Source organism: Zosterops lateralis, assembly GCF_965231275.1.
Source record: "Zosterops lateralis genome assembly, chromosome: 14".
Classification (NCBI taxonomy): domain Eukaryota; kingdom Metazoa; phylum Chordata; class Aves; order Passeriformes; family Zosteropidae; genus Zosterops; species Zosterops lateralis.
The window spans coordinates 11,619,616-11,634,299 of NC_139774.1; the positions used below are offsets into that span (position 1 = coordinate 11,619,616).

General features: G+C 44.5%; 1 protein-coding gene across 2 annotated transcripts in view; it reads right to left on the reverse strand.

The window, feature by feature from the left end:
- The window catches only part of RNF130 (ring finger protein 130), a 49,176-nt gene extending 38,064 nt beyond the window's left edge, over positions 1-11,112 (reverse strand). Inside the window, exons 1-2 of one of the 2 annotated variants that reach the window (XM_083871611.1) lie at positions 10,481-11,112; positions 1,756-1,950 (exon numbers count right to left, since the gene is read on the reverse strand). In XM_083871611.1, the coding sequence (XP_083727737.1) occupies positions 1,756-1,950; positions 10,481-10,748 (463 nt within the window). In that variant the 5' untranslated portion in view covers positions 10,749-11,112. The remainder of the gene's footprint in view (positions 1-1,755; positions 1,951-10,480) is intronic. The other variant, XM_083871610.1, reaches the window with a different exon arrangement.
- Between the last annotated feature and the right edge of the window lie 3,572 nt (positions 11,113-14,684).

Below are 14,684 nucleotides of genomic sequence, written 5' to 3' on the forward strand. Positions count from 1 at the left end.
TATTTCAAATAGACAAAGCTAAAATATGCACAATCTCCAGTAACTACATTTTTTAAAAACTTACCCTAGGTACGAGTAAATATTTGGAACTCTACATGCCGAAGACAGTATTCATTTTTTTCCCAAATATTAACCACCCAAACAGCTGCCTGCCTACCTTACAAGATACTCTTACCCACAGCAGCTCTCAAATTTTACATCTTAGATGGTATTTCAACCAACCAGAGCTACTGGGTCTATTGATAAAGTTTCAAAAGCCACACAGCAGTCTTCTGAGCTGAAACAGAGGGTGAAAAAGGATTTCCTAATAAAAGACTGACCCGATCTTACTGCTGTAAAGCAACTGCCAATCTAACAGCATTATGAGAAAGAAAGAATTAAAGTTATAATCAAATTCATTATATGATTAAACATGTAATAGAGCCAACAATGCTAAAGCTTTATTAGTAGTAATAGCCTTTTTTCCTGACACACTGAGGTATTCCAGACCATGGGAAAACTATAAATCATTGCTAAATAGGGCATATTTATATAAATATTCTTACAGGTAGAGTCCAGACCTGAAAATTTAAGAGGGCACTACAACTGTAGAGAAATGGAGACTATATAACAAAAAAGGGGAAGGTGGCAAAAACCATTTCTTTAGAATATGGGACTTTTTGCCTGCAGATTATTTATAAAAATGTCTAAGGAAGGTACCTGAGATAAAAATCAGCTGTTAACAGGCTTTGAATTGCTACATAGAGGTAAAAATTCCCCTGCAAAATTCCTATGGAATTCCTATGGAATTTTAGAGAGTTGGGAAGGTCAAACCTCCAATCATTTTCCTTGTTAAAAAAAGAAAGAAATAACCATAGCATTTCTTAAGTAAAGGAATTCAATTCTAACTGTGTGGCAATATGTAGAACAATAATTAAGAAATTCTAGTTTCCAAGCAACCCCCTATACTAAAAGAGACTGAAAATATTCTAAAAAATAAATCATTATCACCATGAAATAAAGAGATATGCCTTTTCTGATTAAGCTAAATAGTTCCAAAATGAAGAAACCTTCTGGAAAATGAAAAAGGTAGTTATCGGAATTGCAAAAATAATTTTTAACCAAGGAAAATGTTTACATATGAGGCTTCCAGGAACAGTAAAACTTTACACATAGGCAGCTGTAAAAAAAGAGAACTCTCTGGAAAAACAGACTTCCAGCATTATTCTAGACAATTTACAGAGGCCACTGGCCTCCAAATCACTGTTTTGTTGATTCCTGTATGGCACTGAGACTTTCATTGTAGAAAGAAAACCCTCTGTAAACCGTCATTAAGAAAACATACAAGCTCAGGTCTCAAAATACAACTGTCAACATTTGAAGGTCCCCCACCAGAACAGTCAGTTGAAGACATGCTGCCATATAGAATTCTTCAGGTTCAGATGCTTTGTAAAATTCTAGATCTTCCTTTATATGTGTATGTTAGCTTCTCCTCTGCAGAAAGGTTTGAAAGATTGCTCCTCAGATCTTATAGGCATTTCCTCACTCCAACATACCCACAGTCCCCACTGCAGAGGACAGTGTTCCTCATTGGACACATGTATGCTAAAGGAAAATAACTTTTCAGAATTATTGGCTTATTTCACTATACTGCATATATGCAAATATCATTAGAGAATGGGCTAATTCCAATACCATCTGTCCAATGCCAAGGGCCCTTCAGCAATAGTTTATATGGCAAAAGCATTATAATGAAGGAGATCGCATTTTATTTACCTTGATGAGTCATTGTGACAGGCTCTTCACTGGATATATTGTTGTAAATGACCACAGCTGTGGCATTATGTGAAGCTGCTCGCAGTATTTTCTCTTTAAATGTACAGTTTCCTCTCTGTAGTAAAGCAATCCACTGCTTGGTGTTTGGTGGGACTTGGAAACGTGTTCGAGGGTCACAGCCCAGACGATCTGCAACTGAAACGGGAAAGAAATTTACACAGAGGCCAATTTCTCCTAACAGGCAAAACAAAGAAAAAGAAAAAAAAAATTAAAATCCTTATTCCAAGTTGCTTTAGTACTTAAATGTTATGCACCAGGAAGATACTATACTCTTGTGAAGAAAATCTAAAGATAACTCTATTCTTATGAAAAAAAGATTTTAAAAAAAGAAGTCTCATGCATTGAAAGCTGTGACTATATGCCCAAGAATTAGGCTCACTAACACAAGCTATTTTTAACTCCAGTGCAGCTAGAACAATGAATTCACATTCAAATCAATACCTGCCTAGAGGCTGAAAAACGTTAGAATATGGTTCATCTGCTATAGGCATTTACAAAACAGCTGTTTATCAGTCATTCTGGGAATACAAATGTTTCTTTTCTTCCTAAGGCAGCCATAAATATCACTGCAGTGAAGTACAACTAAACAAAGCAGGTTGTGAAAGCAAGATTTCAGAGTTATCTGCCATGTGCAGGCTACTGTAAAAAAGGACAATATTAAAAGCTGATCTAGTAAAACCCCAGCAGCCAACATCAGCTTTTTACATATGCACATTTTGTTTATAAGGAAATGTATTCAAACTCACAGAGAAACAAATGGGTTTCTGAACACAATGCACTCGTCAGCTAAAGAGGTATAGATAGTATAAAGGAAGAGTAGCAGAAATGGCAAATGCCAGATGTCTGAATTCAACAGTGTGCAAAGCTCTTTTGTCCCTTCTGATGGTGTAACATATCCTGGAACAACCCAAAGCCACAGAGCTGTGTACAAAAGGCACAAAACCCAAGGCAGAAGTAACTTCACAGCAGCTGAAGCTGATGAAAGATGGATCTGTTTGCACAACTGGAAACACAGTTTAGTCTGATACACTGGTCATATCATTGAAGGGTTTTATAAATTTAGAGCCAACGACAGTTTACAATGCAAATATATTTATCCTTTCAAATGCCAAGAGTATAATAATCTTTGGCTACTAAAAATAGTTGGGATAAACAGTGATTTTTTCAAGACATAAACAAACCATTTATTTGCATAATAGCTCTGAAAACATTACAGTTCTGCAAAGTAAGACCAAATCAAATGAAGTCTCCCAGAGTTTTTTTCCTTTTCAAGAAGTGAATTCAGCACTACTATGAGATTTCAGCAAATAATATACCACCAAAAAAATATCCAGCTTAACATATTAGCTGGAAAGAAAACAAAAGGTCTTTTTAAGCATTCTCTGCTTAAGACAGATGAGGTTAAAATCTGTAACAAAGGAGATTCAAAAAGCTAAAGATGTTTTCTGAAACAAGAAAGAAAATCTTGGGCTTGCTTAAAGATAACTAGTGCAGATGAACGTATACTGTGGCAGACATACAGGAAGTCGCTGTGTCTCTTAATTTGGACAAGAAGTGCCTCTCCCTGTTCCTCTGGAAGGAGGGTGGGGAGCCAGATACCAGCACATCCTTTTCACAATTGTTTTTCAAGCCTGTATTAGACATCTCGGACATGGAGGGCTATTTGCTGTATTTTTGTTTCATACAGGCATCAGGGAAAATCTGAAATACAGATGCCTGAAGCCAAATTGTATAGTGTTTTCTTCCATTACCCTGACATCATTACTCGAGTCCCTGTGGAAATTGCTAGCCAGCACTGATCCACACATGTTTTGCAGCACTGGTGATGGCCATCACAAACATCAACACTCACAGAAGAGCATGTTCATGCCCACTGCACTTTTACGGCTTGTCTTTGTATTCATAAATTTGAGAATAGTATGTATTTTTTAAAGGAATTACAGTTCTTTTTGAAAACGTGGAAGAATCACAACACAGCACATGTGGTACCAACCTTTTTGCCCTCTGTTAAGATTAAAGCTGTTCAATGCCCAATTCCCCCTTGTTCTGAACGCTTCCACCCAAAAAAATGGAAGGGGGAAAGCACCAGCAGACTGTGATAGGAAGTTTCTCAAGCCTTGAAAGCTAAAAATCCTACCCTTCTCCCATGAAATCATATTCAAGAATCTCAGATATGATACATCTGTTGGAAAATACCATTTTCTAAATGGCTACAATTCCAAAGAATCCCCTCGAACAGCCAAAAATAACTCTCAAAATAGATACTATGGCCAACATAAATTTACCCAAAATATATGGGATTATTAAAAACAGTAATCCTACAGATTATGTACTGTTTCCTTCACTACAATCATGATCAAAACTAAAATATGAAGTGAAAACAAAAATGGCCAAAAAAACCCGAGGTAATAGGTTATTACACTGAAAAGCCAAAAAAGCAACAAAGAGCATCTTGAATGAGGAGGCAGCATTCTCAAAATTCATGCAGGCACCTTGAAATTTGTATGCTTGAAAATTTTTAGCAAAATAGCAACAGAGAAAGCAGTAAGAGATAACAGAAACTGCATTTGTGGGAAAAGTAGTACAAAATTTTCTACCACAGTAGAGATCAAAGTCTCTCTCAGCTGTGGACAGAGCTATGAAATGTTACTGGATAAAGCAACAGAATTAGGAAACAAGATATTAAGAGATTAAAGCCTTCTACATATAGACCAACAAACACCACTCAGATGCTTACAACATCTTATTCCTGACAAGGTGTATTCAGTACATCCTGATGAAAATTTAACAGCTGACATTAGCTCAGTACTATTTAAGTAATACAAAAACACTGAGGAAAATTTGGATGGTTTAGGTAAATCTGAACTGTCTGCAAGTCACTTGAGATTTAATAAAAAGTCACAACCCACTTTTCTTTTCATTAGCATTCTATTACACCACACAAATGTTAAGTAATCTTTTCACTTTTAACTAAATAAAATTCAGAAACAATAGTGAAAAATGTGGGGTGTTCTGCTTGTCTTTTCAATAGACTGAAAATAGTCTGAAAAGCGTGGAAGTCTTAAAATCAGTGTCATCCTTCTAGAATAGTGAGATGGTTACAATAAAATGGGTGTCAAGGATATCAGTGGGGACTGATGGGGACACACATGAACAGGGTCAGCCAGAATCATCACTGATACTTTCCACTACTCTGCCCTCTATGATCTGCGACCCAAAGTTCAACTAGAGTCAACAACACACAGGTTGCAAACATTACCTGGATGATCATAGAATTGTTTGGGTTGGAAAAGACCTCTAAGATCATCGAACCCAACCATTAACCTGGCACTGTTGTGTTCACCACTAAACCGTGTCCCCAAGTACCACATCTACAAGTGTTTTAAATCCCTCCAGGTATGGTGACTCCACCACTGCCCTGGGCAGTCTGGTTCAGTGCTTGACAGCCCCTTTAGTGATGAATTTTTTCCTAATATCAAATCTAACCCCCTCCAGGCACAGCTTGAGGCAGTTTCCTCTCATTGTGCCACTTGCTACCTGGGAGAAGATGTTGAACACCACCTGGCTCCACACTCCTGGGGGTTTTAGACAGCAAGAAGGCAGCCTCTCCTCATCAGACCTGTGCTTCAGCCCCTTCCCCAGCTCCTGTGTCCTTCTCTGGACATGTTCCACTATCTCAATGTCTTTCTTGTAGTTGAGAGGCCCAAAACTGATGTCATTTGCCAGAATGAAAAGCAACTTCAAATTAAATTATTCTAAAACAAATCACTTGCACAGAAAAAGATACGATCAGAAGCCACCCACGGAAGTTCAGAAGATGTAAGTACGCAGAATGCCATTTAAGTAAGTTTCCCTACAGGTGTACTACTCTTCTGGCTTATTTGAAATATAAGCTATTTACCCTGCCTCTCTCTGTGTTTATCTATGCATCATGTTTGGCAAAAACCCCAATTTTCTGTTAAAAGTGGCAGCCTGCTGGGTTAAAGAGCTATGTACAATGTTGTTGTAAATATCCCCCTTCCTACCATAAGTCCTAATACCACAGAAGAGCCTCTTTACAGAAGAATCAGCTGTGATTTAAGTACCTACCATTAGGCTCATGTTTGTTTTTTGCTTTAGGAGAGCTTCAGCTTCCTTCTGCAGAATACACAGGGTGCCTCAATTTGTATAACAGTTTTTCCTGGAGCATTTTCTTCCCCTTCTGCTGAAGGACTAAGGTTTGTGACAGCATTTTAGGGATTCATGGGAATAAAACAGTTAATGCAACAGATCCAACCAAGGTTCCTCAACTACTGAAAAAGCAGTGGCAAGCTCACATCAGCACAGCAATAGTACTTTCCTCCTCTTCTTTTCCAATTGCTTGACCATGTTTTAGCCTTCTCCCTATAAGGAGAGCCATTTTGTGGAGCAAAAATGAAACGAAAAGGGCAGCTCCCAGGGGATTTGTCAGAAGGGCACACCTGTCTGAATGCAGACTGTCCCCTCGTTCTGAACTGGGGCTGGGTTTGCTCTTTCTCACACTGTGTTCCTGCTGCTCTTGCATTTCTGTGAACACAACTGTGACACTCCCCCCTCCAGCCAAGGTTGCTGCACAGGCTGTTATCAGACTTTGTCCCCTTCTCACAGAAATACCCCACTCCCTGGGCGTTCACCATTTTATTCTAAGCAGGGTTTTTTTCCTCTTCTTTTTTTTTTCCCCTCTGAAGGTCAGATATCTTGCTATTGATTTCATCTTAGCTAATACTGTAGTTTATAAAGCCAGCACCAGTTGCCAGAGCTGGTCTGTCTCAGCTACACATACAGAAATCATTTTAAAGTCTGACCTTCAGTCACTGTAATACAATAGCTGGAGAGACACCACTAGTATTTGGAGGGACAGCAGATCAAGAGGCTCGTTGGGAAAGAAACAGAAGAACACAGGAAGGTGCAGGGTCATGCACCTTGTACCCCAAAGCATTCCCTCCCTACAGTTCTGCTGCCCAGGTAGGCACTAGGTAGAACACCTGACTGGTAAAATAAGACAGCTTTGTGCAACACATTAATTATAATCCTGTGATAAAATCTCCAGAAAAGGAATTCAGTTAGGAAATTCAAAGAGGCAACTCAGCATTGCTGATGGATTATTTCAAGGAATGGTACTAGTTATTTTCTATCCCATTAGGGCTTAATACATGCAATGGACATATTTTCTTTCAATGCATTACTATTTGTGTTATTATCAATACAGCCCTTATTCAAGCCAGTCATAATTTCTACTTTATAAGGTAATGCCAACGAATCAATGAATTATGTACAGCAACGTTTTATTTTCAATAGCTTTTTCAGGTAATTGCTTTGACTAAAGCTGGCTTTAGCACGAAAAGAAACTCTTTGAACAAGAGGTAATCTGGTTTCAGGGAGGAAGTTAAACAAAAGAAAATCACTGAAGCTTAGAAGAGTCCTATAATAGCTCAGATTTAATCTTGTTAGCTCAATAAGTATTCTACAATTATGGCTATATACTCCAATATATAACCTCCACTTTTGCTATCAATTAACGACTACTAATTAAGCTGGATACAAAGATCAATGATGAAGAACAGAAGCATGGCACAAGATTCTTCTTCCCCTATTCTACCGATATATTTGTTTGTTGCATTTTCCTTACTGGTTTGGATTCTGCGCCAGAATTTCTGTCTGAATGCTGCCTAAAGCTCTGCAGTTACCAGGAAACTGGCATTTCAAACCTTCTGCAGCTAAAACTTGTTCACACAACATGTTTATGAAGTGCCAGATGCTACAGAATACTGTAGTTACAGCACTGTGCACAAGATACACTTCCTTCCTAACACTGAGCCAATATTGTTTCTTCCACACTTTCACCTTTTTCTAATATATGTTTTTCCTCACATTCTCAGTCTCCTTGCCCAGCTCCAACCCTTATACCCCTTTGGGAGAGCTCTCCTTTCTATGAGCTATTTCTCCAAAGCAGCTTTTGTACAACCACCACCACCCTAGAAGCCCTTTAGACTCCATCTCTTTCCACCCCTCTTCACTCCCTCGTTCCTCACCTACTGGCTCAGTGAATTTTAACATTTCAAGTTTGACTCTGCTGCTATTTCCCTTCTTATCAGCCCCATCACCAGTCCCGGTCATCCTGTCTGCTTCCCAGCTTCTCAAGCCAGCCAAGGTGCACAAAACCTTACCTCCCAGCAAATTCTGCGAGGGGACTCTTAAGAACACACAAGACTGAATTTCCAGTCCTCACACTGGAATCCAAGCACAGAAAAAAGCAGTAACCCAGATTCAACAGCCACAAAGAATCCTGTTCCCTATGGAGAATGTTTTTGAGGGAACTAAGCCACAAAGCACTGCAGTTTCTACCAAGAACCATTAAGCTGAGTATTCAGTGGCTTCTAGCTTGGTTTGCCGTGGCCAGGGGAATATGCCTGACACGTAAAGGTCTGCACCACAACTGGTGTCAGGCACTCAGTAGCAAAGAGGAGTAAAAGCACAGGTCACTGGGGTGGCACACGGCTGAACACTTGCATGGTGCAGGTAGAGACATGCAGGCAGCTGCTGTGAGAGCACTGGGCTGAAATGACCTGGAAGTGTTCAAGGCCAGGTTGGATGAGGCTTTGACCAACCTGCTCTTAGGAGGGTGTCCCAAGCAGGAGGCTTGGAACTAGGCAATCTTTAAGGTCCTTTCCAACCCAAACCACTCTATGATACTATGAAAATGTCTGGTTGAACAAAGTCAAAATAACTGAGTAAGGGACTGAGAGGTACTCTGGAACCTCATTAAAGGAATACTATAAACTTGAACTAAACTATCAGAAAACCTGCATTAGGCTGTGAAGACACATTTCACTTCTATCCTTCCATGAACAAGAGGAGCTTTTTTTTTAATGAATCCACAAGCATTCATGTCCAGAAGTGTTTTAAAGCACTCTTCTAATAAGAAGTTAAGTCACAACAAGAGAGAGATTAACAAATTAGAGGAGGTAAGAAAAGGAACTCAAAGTAGAAGAATGGAAGAGAGATTAATAAAGAAACTATGCTGCTATCCTGCATTTAATGTGCTTGGAAAAATACGCCCACACAGGTGCTGAATGTACACCCAGCAGCCAACTGTGACCAAGAGCTCGCTGGAGCTGCACTTTCACAAGTCACATTCACAGGTGCTCATGCCAATTACTGCCACCCCACTCCCAGGGGAGCACCGCCTTTGAAAGCCCCTATCAATTTCATACAAGCTCTATAAAAAGAGCACGGAAAGAGTTTTAATACATGTATTAACATGACAAGGTTGAATTCCATTAAAGAAATCCTGCTAAAGAAATGGGAGAAGGGATTGACAACAAGCTCCACTGAGATTTACAGGACGGGTGACCACATGGGACTGGCATCTTCAAAAAGCAGTACATAAAATATTGGGCATATTCAAGAATAGAAGTCATGAAACATCACAGAACATTTAAAATTACAAATGGTGTGTGGTTAGCAGCAGATCATTGTCCCTAAATCTTGAATTAGCAAACTCATTTATTTCCCTGCAGGCAATGAGGAAGGGATGTAATAAGATGCCCCATCCCTGGAAGTGTTCAAGGCCAGGCTGAATGGGGCTTTGGGCAGCCTGGTCTAGTGGAAAACATCCTTGCCCAAGACAGGGGGGTTGGAACTTTATGATCTTCAAGGTCCCTTCCAACCCAAACCACTCCATGATTCTTCACAGAGCATGCAAAAAAATGAAATTAAGGACACTTCAGCTCTAAAACAGTCCATGCCATCAAGGTGCTAACAGATCACCCACATTTGTGAAAATTTCAAAGATAGCCCATAAATGGGTGAATGCTTGACATCAAAGCAGTTTCAGACTCAAGGTATTTTCAAATGAAGTTGTTAACAATTACAGAGTTCTTTTCTTCTGAAGATTCAGATGTTTACTGTCCAGGAGGCAGGCTGGGATCACTGTATTCCATCAAGTGGTCCATTTCTTAAAGATGGCAGTTTAGATAATGTCAAAAATGGTTTTCAAAATAAGATACTATTCAAACTACAGTGCTATTACTGAAGATACCGGTTTTGCTTCAGGCAAAAATAACAATACTCTCAGCTGCTCAAATTAGTGTTCTCTATAAACCCCCACATTTACCAAAAGAACTGATGGACAATAGCTTTGCTAATTAAAATAAAACTTATTTGGACACTCTATCCAGTGTTCAGTACTGCAACCAAGCGCATTTTGGGCTGGCTATAAGAGCAGCAACTTGGTAGCTTCAGTCATTCCAAGTCTTGATGGCCAGCTTAAACAGCGTTTAAAACCTGAAAAACTGTGACTTCATGCAGTTGCCCAAGCTTTCCAGATGCACAGCGAGATGGCTATGCAGCTGTTCTGAGATTCCAGGCAATGCTGTAACCAAATACTGTCAACTACCGCTACCCCCTCTGTAATTACTTGAGGAATAACACCTTCACCCATCAATACACCCAATCTCCTTGGGATCCATGCTGGAAAGCACATCACGCTTTGCTGAGCCGCTATTCAAGCCAACACTCTCAGAGCATGGATTTATTTTATTTTCCTCTGGGCAAGCTCTTCCTCCTGGTTTGTCAGAGCTCTCTAGGAAAGCCTGCCCAGCCCAGGCACGGACCAACCACCCGGAGCGAGCGAGGGAAGCGTTACCTCCGTTGATGGGGACGGGAGCCACCAGCAGCCCCTTGACCTCCACCTTCGGGGAGTCCTGCCCGTAGCGGCCGCGGTCGATGCGCAGCAGCGTGGGGCCGCCGCGCTCGGGGCTCAGCACGGTCACGTTGATCAGCGCGGTGTAGTACGCCTGGCTGGCGTTGTCGGCGCCGGCCGGCCGGACCCGGCCGTGCCACAGCAGCAGCGACAGCAGCAGCAGCACGGAGGAGCCGCCGTTCCAGTGCTGGCGAGCCCACCGCCAGCTCATCTTCGACTCCGGGCGAGCCGACGGCCGTCACCGCTTGCCTCCGCCGCTCCCCCGCGGCAGCGCCGAGCCCCGCACGCCCGGGTGTGTCCTATCCCATCTGACAGCCCGGCAGCGGAGAGAGACCAAAAGCAGGCGGAGCGGGGAGGAGAGCTCGGGCTCATGCCATGGGAGGAGCCAGGGGAGTCATGGCAGGTCCCAGCCGAGTCCGATCCGCCGCCGCGGCTGCCCAGGGGAGGCTGCTCGGGGAAAGCCGGGCTCCGCCGGTCCCTCGGGGCGCCGCCGGTCCCTCAGAGCGCCGCGCTCATACCGCCCGCCCGCCTCCGCGGGGGAGCTCCGGCGGGCAGGGGAGGAGGCAGGGGCGGCGCTGCGGCCCCCTCCCCGCGCGGCCCCTCGCCAGCCCACAGGAGCCTGCTGCCTGCTTCAGTCACGCTCGCAAAGAGCCGCGGGGCTCGCCTCGGACTCGGCCCGCCGCTCCGCCTCGGGGCTCGTCGCCGCCTTAGTGCGGCAGGCGGCGCAGCTCAGTGCCCAGCCCGGCGTCCGCAGCCGGCATCCATCGCTTCATGCCCGGTTCGCCCCGAGGGCGGCGGGGCCCCCGCACCGTCCCGCGGTTCCGCCACCGGCTCCGCGCCCGCGCCTCGACTGCAGCCCCGCGCTCTGCGCAGCCGCCGCACGCCCCGCCCCGCGCCACGAGGGCGAGAGGCGGAGCTTCGGGCCGGACCACGCCCACCGGGAGGCGGAGTCAGCACAAAAGGGCGGGGCCATTGTGTATTATGTCATTGTGGGCGTGGCCAGGCGCTGAGGGGAGCTGGGCGTGGGGGAGGCTGGAATGACGCCCGGGTTGGGTGACCCGCGGGTCCGTAAGGAATTAGATCACAGCATCACACAACCAGTTGGGTTGGAAAAGACCGCTGAGCTCATCGAGTCCAACCTGTGTCCAAACACCACCATGTCAACTAGAGCATGGCACTGAATGCCACATACTTTGTCTTTCCTTAAACACCTACAGGGACGGTGACTCCACCACCTCCTCGGGCAGTCCGTTCCAGTACCTAATCACCTGTGTGTGAAGAAAGTCTTCCTAATGTCCAACCAAAACCTTCCCTCGTGCAGCTCAAGATGTTGGGACCCACGGCTCCTCAGCATCTTTTCAGAAAAATACTCCCAGTTCAGGAGTGCTGATCACCAAAAATACAGAGTTTTAAAGCATGTCAGAAATAGGAGGTGAAAGAGCTGGATGTGTTCAGTCTGCCCAGGTACAAACGAATGGGCTTTTCCGGCAGGAACAGCACAGCCTCTGCCTCAGGATTCAGTCATTCCTACCCTATTTGGCATTACTCGTTTCTGACATAGTAAAACGGGAAATTGTGCAAACACTCAAATATTGTTAATAAATATTAATCCCAGGAAATACTGTAAAACAGGGTTTGATGAATGATCAACTAACATAGTTTTAAGGATTTCAGCCTCTTGGGAGATGTAACAAAATGGTGTAATGGCCTCCTTGGATTTTGAAAGGCAAACTAACTGAAAATTAGTTACAGCAAAGAGAACTATTACTGCAGGACTGTGAGTTAGGATATTTTCTAAGTTTCTGAAAAAATGGCTGTGGAGCTGTTCTTTTGAGATATGGTCTCCTTGGTGATATCCCCAGCTGCATGGGAAGGCCCTCAGATACGCCTGGTGTTTAATCTATGCATATTATTAACCTGTTTTCTTCCGGGAGCTTTTGCATTTTATTCATTTGTGATGCGCCTGGTCACACACACAAATAAGATAACACTGTCGAAGCACAGTCTGCTTATTTCATTGAGATGCAAGCAGTTTTATCCCACCCTTGGAGAGATCTGTTCCATTTCCAAGGAAAGCAGCATGCTTGCAAACCTGCATGTCAGAGCAGAAGGGACCTATGGACTCTGCTAAAGGCATGTGTGGTTCTGTAAAATCCTCTGAGAAGCTGTTTCTGCAAAGCTTTGTAGAAATGTCAACACAATCCAGGAAATGATTCTGAAGCAGCAACTGAATGTTCTGCTTACATTTTTTTTTAAATTTAATTTTGCCCTTCTTGGTACACGCCGGGTGAGGAACCACACGTTATTGATTGCCTCCTCATTTCACCCAAGCTTTCACCCCAGCCGGAGGGCAAGAGCTGTGGCTGACACACTGCAGTGTGCAGAACATGTTTTGGAGCTGTTCTTGCTTTGATTTCTCAGCACTAAGAGCTCTGCATCATTCTGATGCAAACTCATGTGCTTTATTGCCGAAATGTCCTCAGAAAGGGCCAAGAAGTCCTGGGAGCCTGAAGGATTTTTCGCTATCACTGTGCTGACCTTCAGAGAAGGATCTCAAAGCCCTTTTGAAAAGCATTTAGGAAGAATTCACTGGCCATATTAGAACCAAAACAAGGGGCCCAACCAGAGCATCCCCTGTTCTTTCCTAACCGTATGAAATGGTTTTTATTTTGCCCTGTCTGGTTTCCTGTGGGCTGTGTTTCTGATGGCGAGAGGTGCTCCAATGCCTGTCTGAGGGCTGTGTCCTTGGTTCCATCCCCATCCCCTTCCCCATCCCCTTCCCCATCCCCGCTCACACGGTCAGGAGGCTGTTCCTCACCTGCCTCCCAGCCTGTCCTGGGAATGCCCTGTGGATGGGCTGGAAGGAAGGTGAGGAGCAGCCAAGGGGAACCGCTGGAGACCTCCAGGGCCGAGACCCCCGGGGCCAAGGTCAAAGGGAAGGGCCGTGGCCCCAGAAGAGGAGCAGCCAAGCGCTGCTCCAGGATGCACCAAAATAGGATATTTCATCAGTAGAACAGCTTCAGTCTCCTCATTCCCCAGATGGGCAGGCCTCTGGATGGGCAAAGGAAAATGAAAAGGTTCTTTTGGATGCTTTCACCCCATGGTGGAGCTGGATGAAGGGATGACAGGAGAGGGGCGGAGATGTCCCCGTTGTGTCCCCCCAGCTGTGACTGCCACTGACGGCTCCTCAGGGGACATTATTTTAGTCAGACAAATGGTGCTGATGCCTTTGCAGGTCTACCAAGTGGTAAGGAGGGAGCTGTGCCTGAGCCTTTCTTGAATTCCTGGTGACTTTTTTTGACTTTTTTTTTCTTCCTTTTTTCTTTTTTTTAGCGAAATGCTCATGAATCCACTTGTGTCCCGTTTCACAGCGAACACCTCGTCCAGCCGCGGAGCCGCCCTTGGCTTTTCTTTGACACAGCCACAGACCCGCCGCCATCTTCCCGCCGGGGCCCGCGGCCGCCTTGGGGAGGGCGCCACCTGCGGGCCGCCGGCAGCACCGCCTGGGGCTCCAGGCGCGGGGATGGTGCCGTGAGGGGAAGGGGAAATGGGGGGAATTTGCTGCCATAATGACAGTGGGGTCCGTGAGGAGAAGGGGAACTGGAGGGAATTTGGTGCCGTCATGACAAGGGGTCCGTGAGGAGAAGGGGAATTTGAGGGGAATTTGGTGCCATAATGACATGGGGGTCTGTGAGGAGAAGGGGAACTGGAGGAGAATTTGGTGCCATAATGACAATGGGTCCATGAGGGGAAGGGGAACTGGAGGGGAATTTGGTGCTGTAATGACAAGAGGGTTCGTGAGGAGAAAAAGAACTGGAGGGGAATTTAGTGCCATAATGACAAAGGGGGCTGTGAGGAGAAGCGGAACTGGAGGGAATTTGGCGCCATAATGACAAGGGGGTCTGTGAGGAGAAGGGGAACTGGAGGAAAATTCGGTGCCGTAATGACAAGAGGGTCTGTGAGGAGAAAAAGAACTGGAGGGAATTTGGTGCCATAATGACAATGGGTCCATGAGGGGAAGGGGAACTGGAGGGGAATTTGGTGCTGTAATGACAAGAGGGTTCGTGAGGAGAAAAAGAACTGGAGGGGAATTTAGTGCCATAATGACAAAGGGGGCTGTGAGGAGAAGCGGAACTGGAGGGAATTT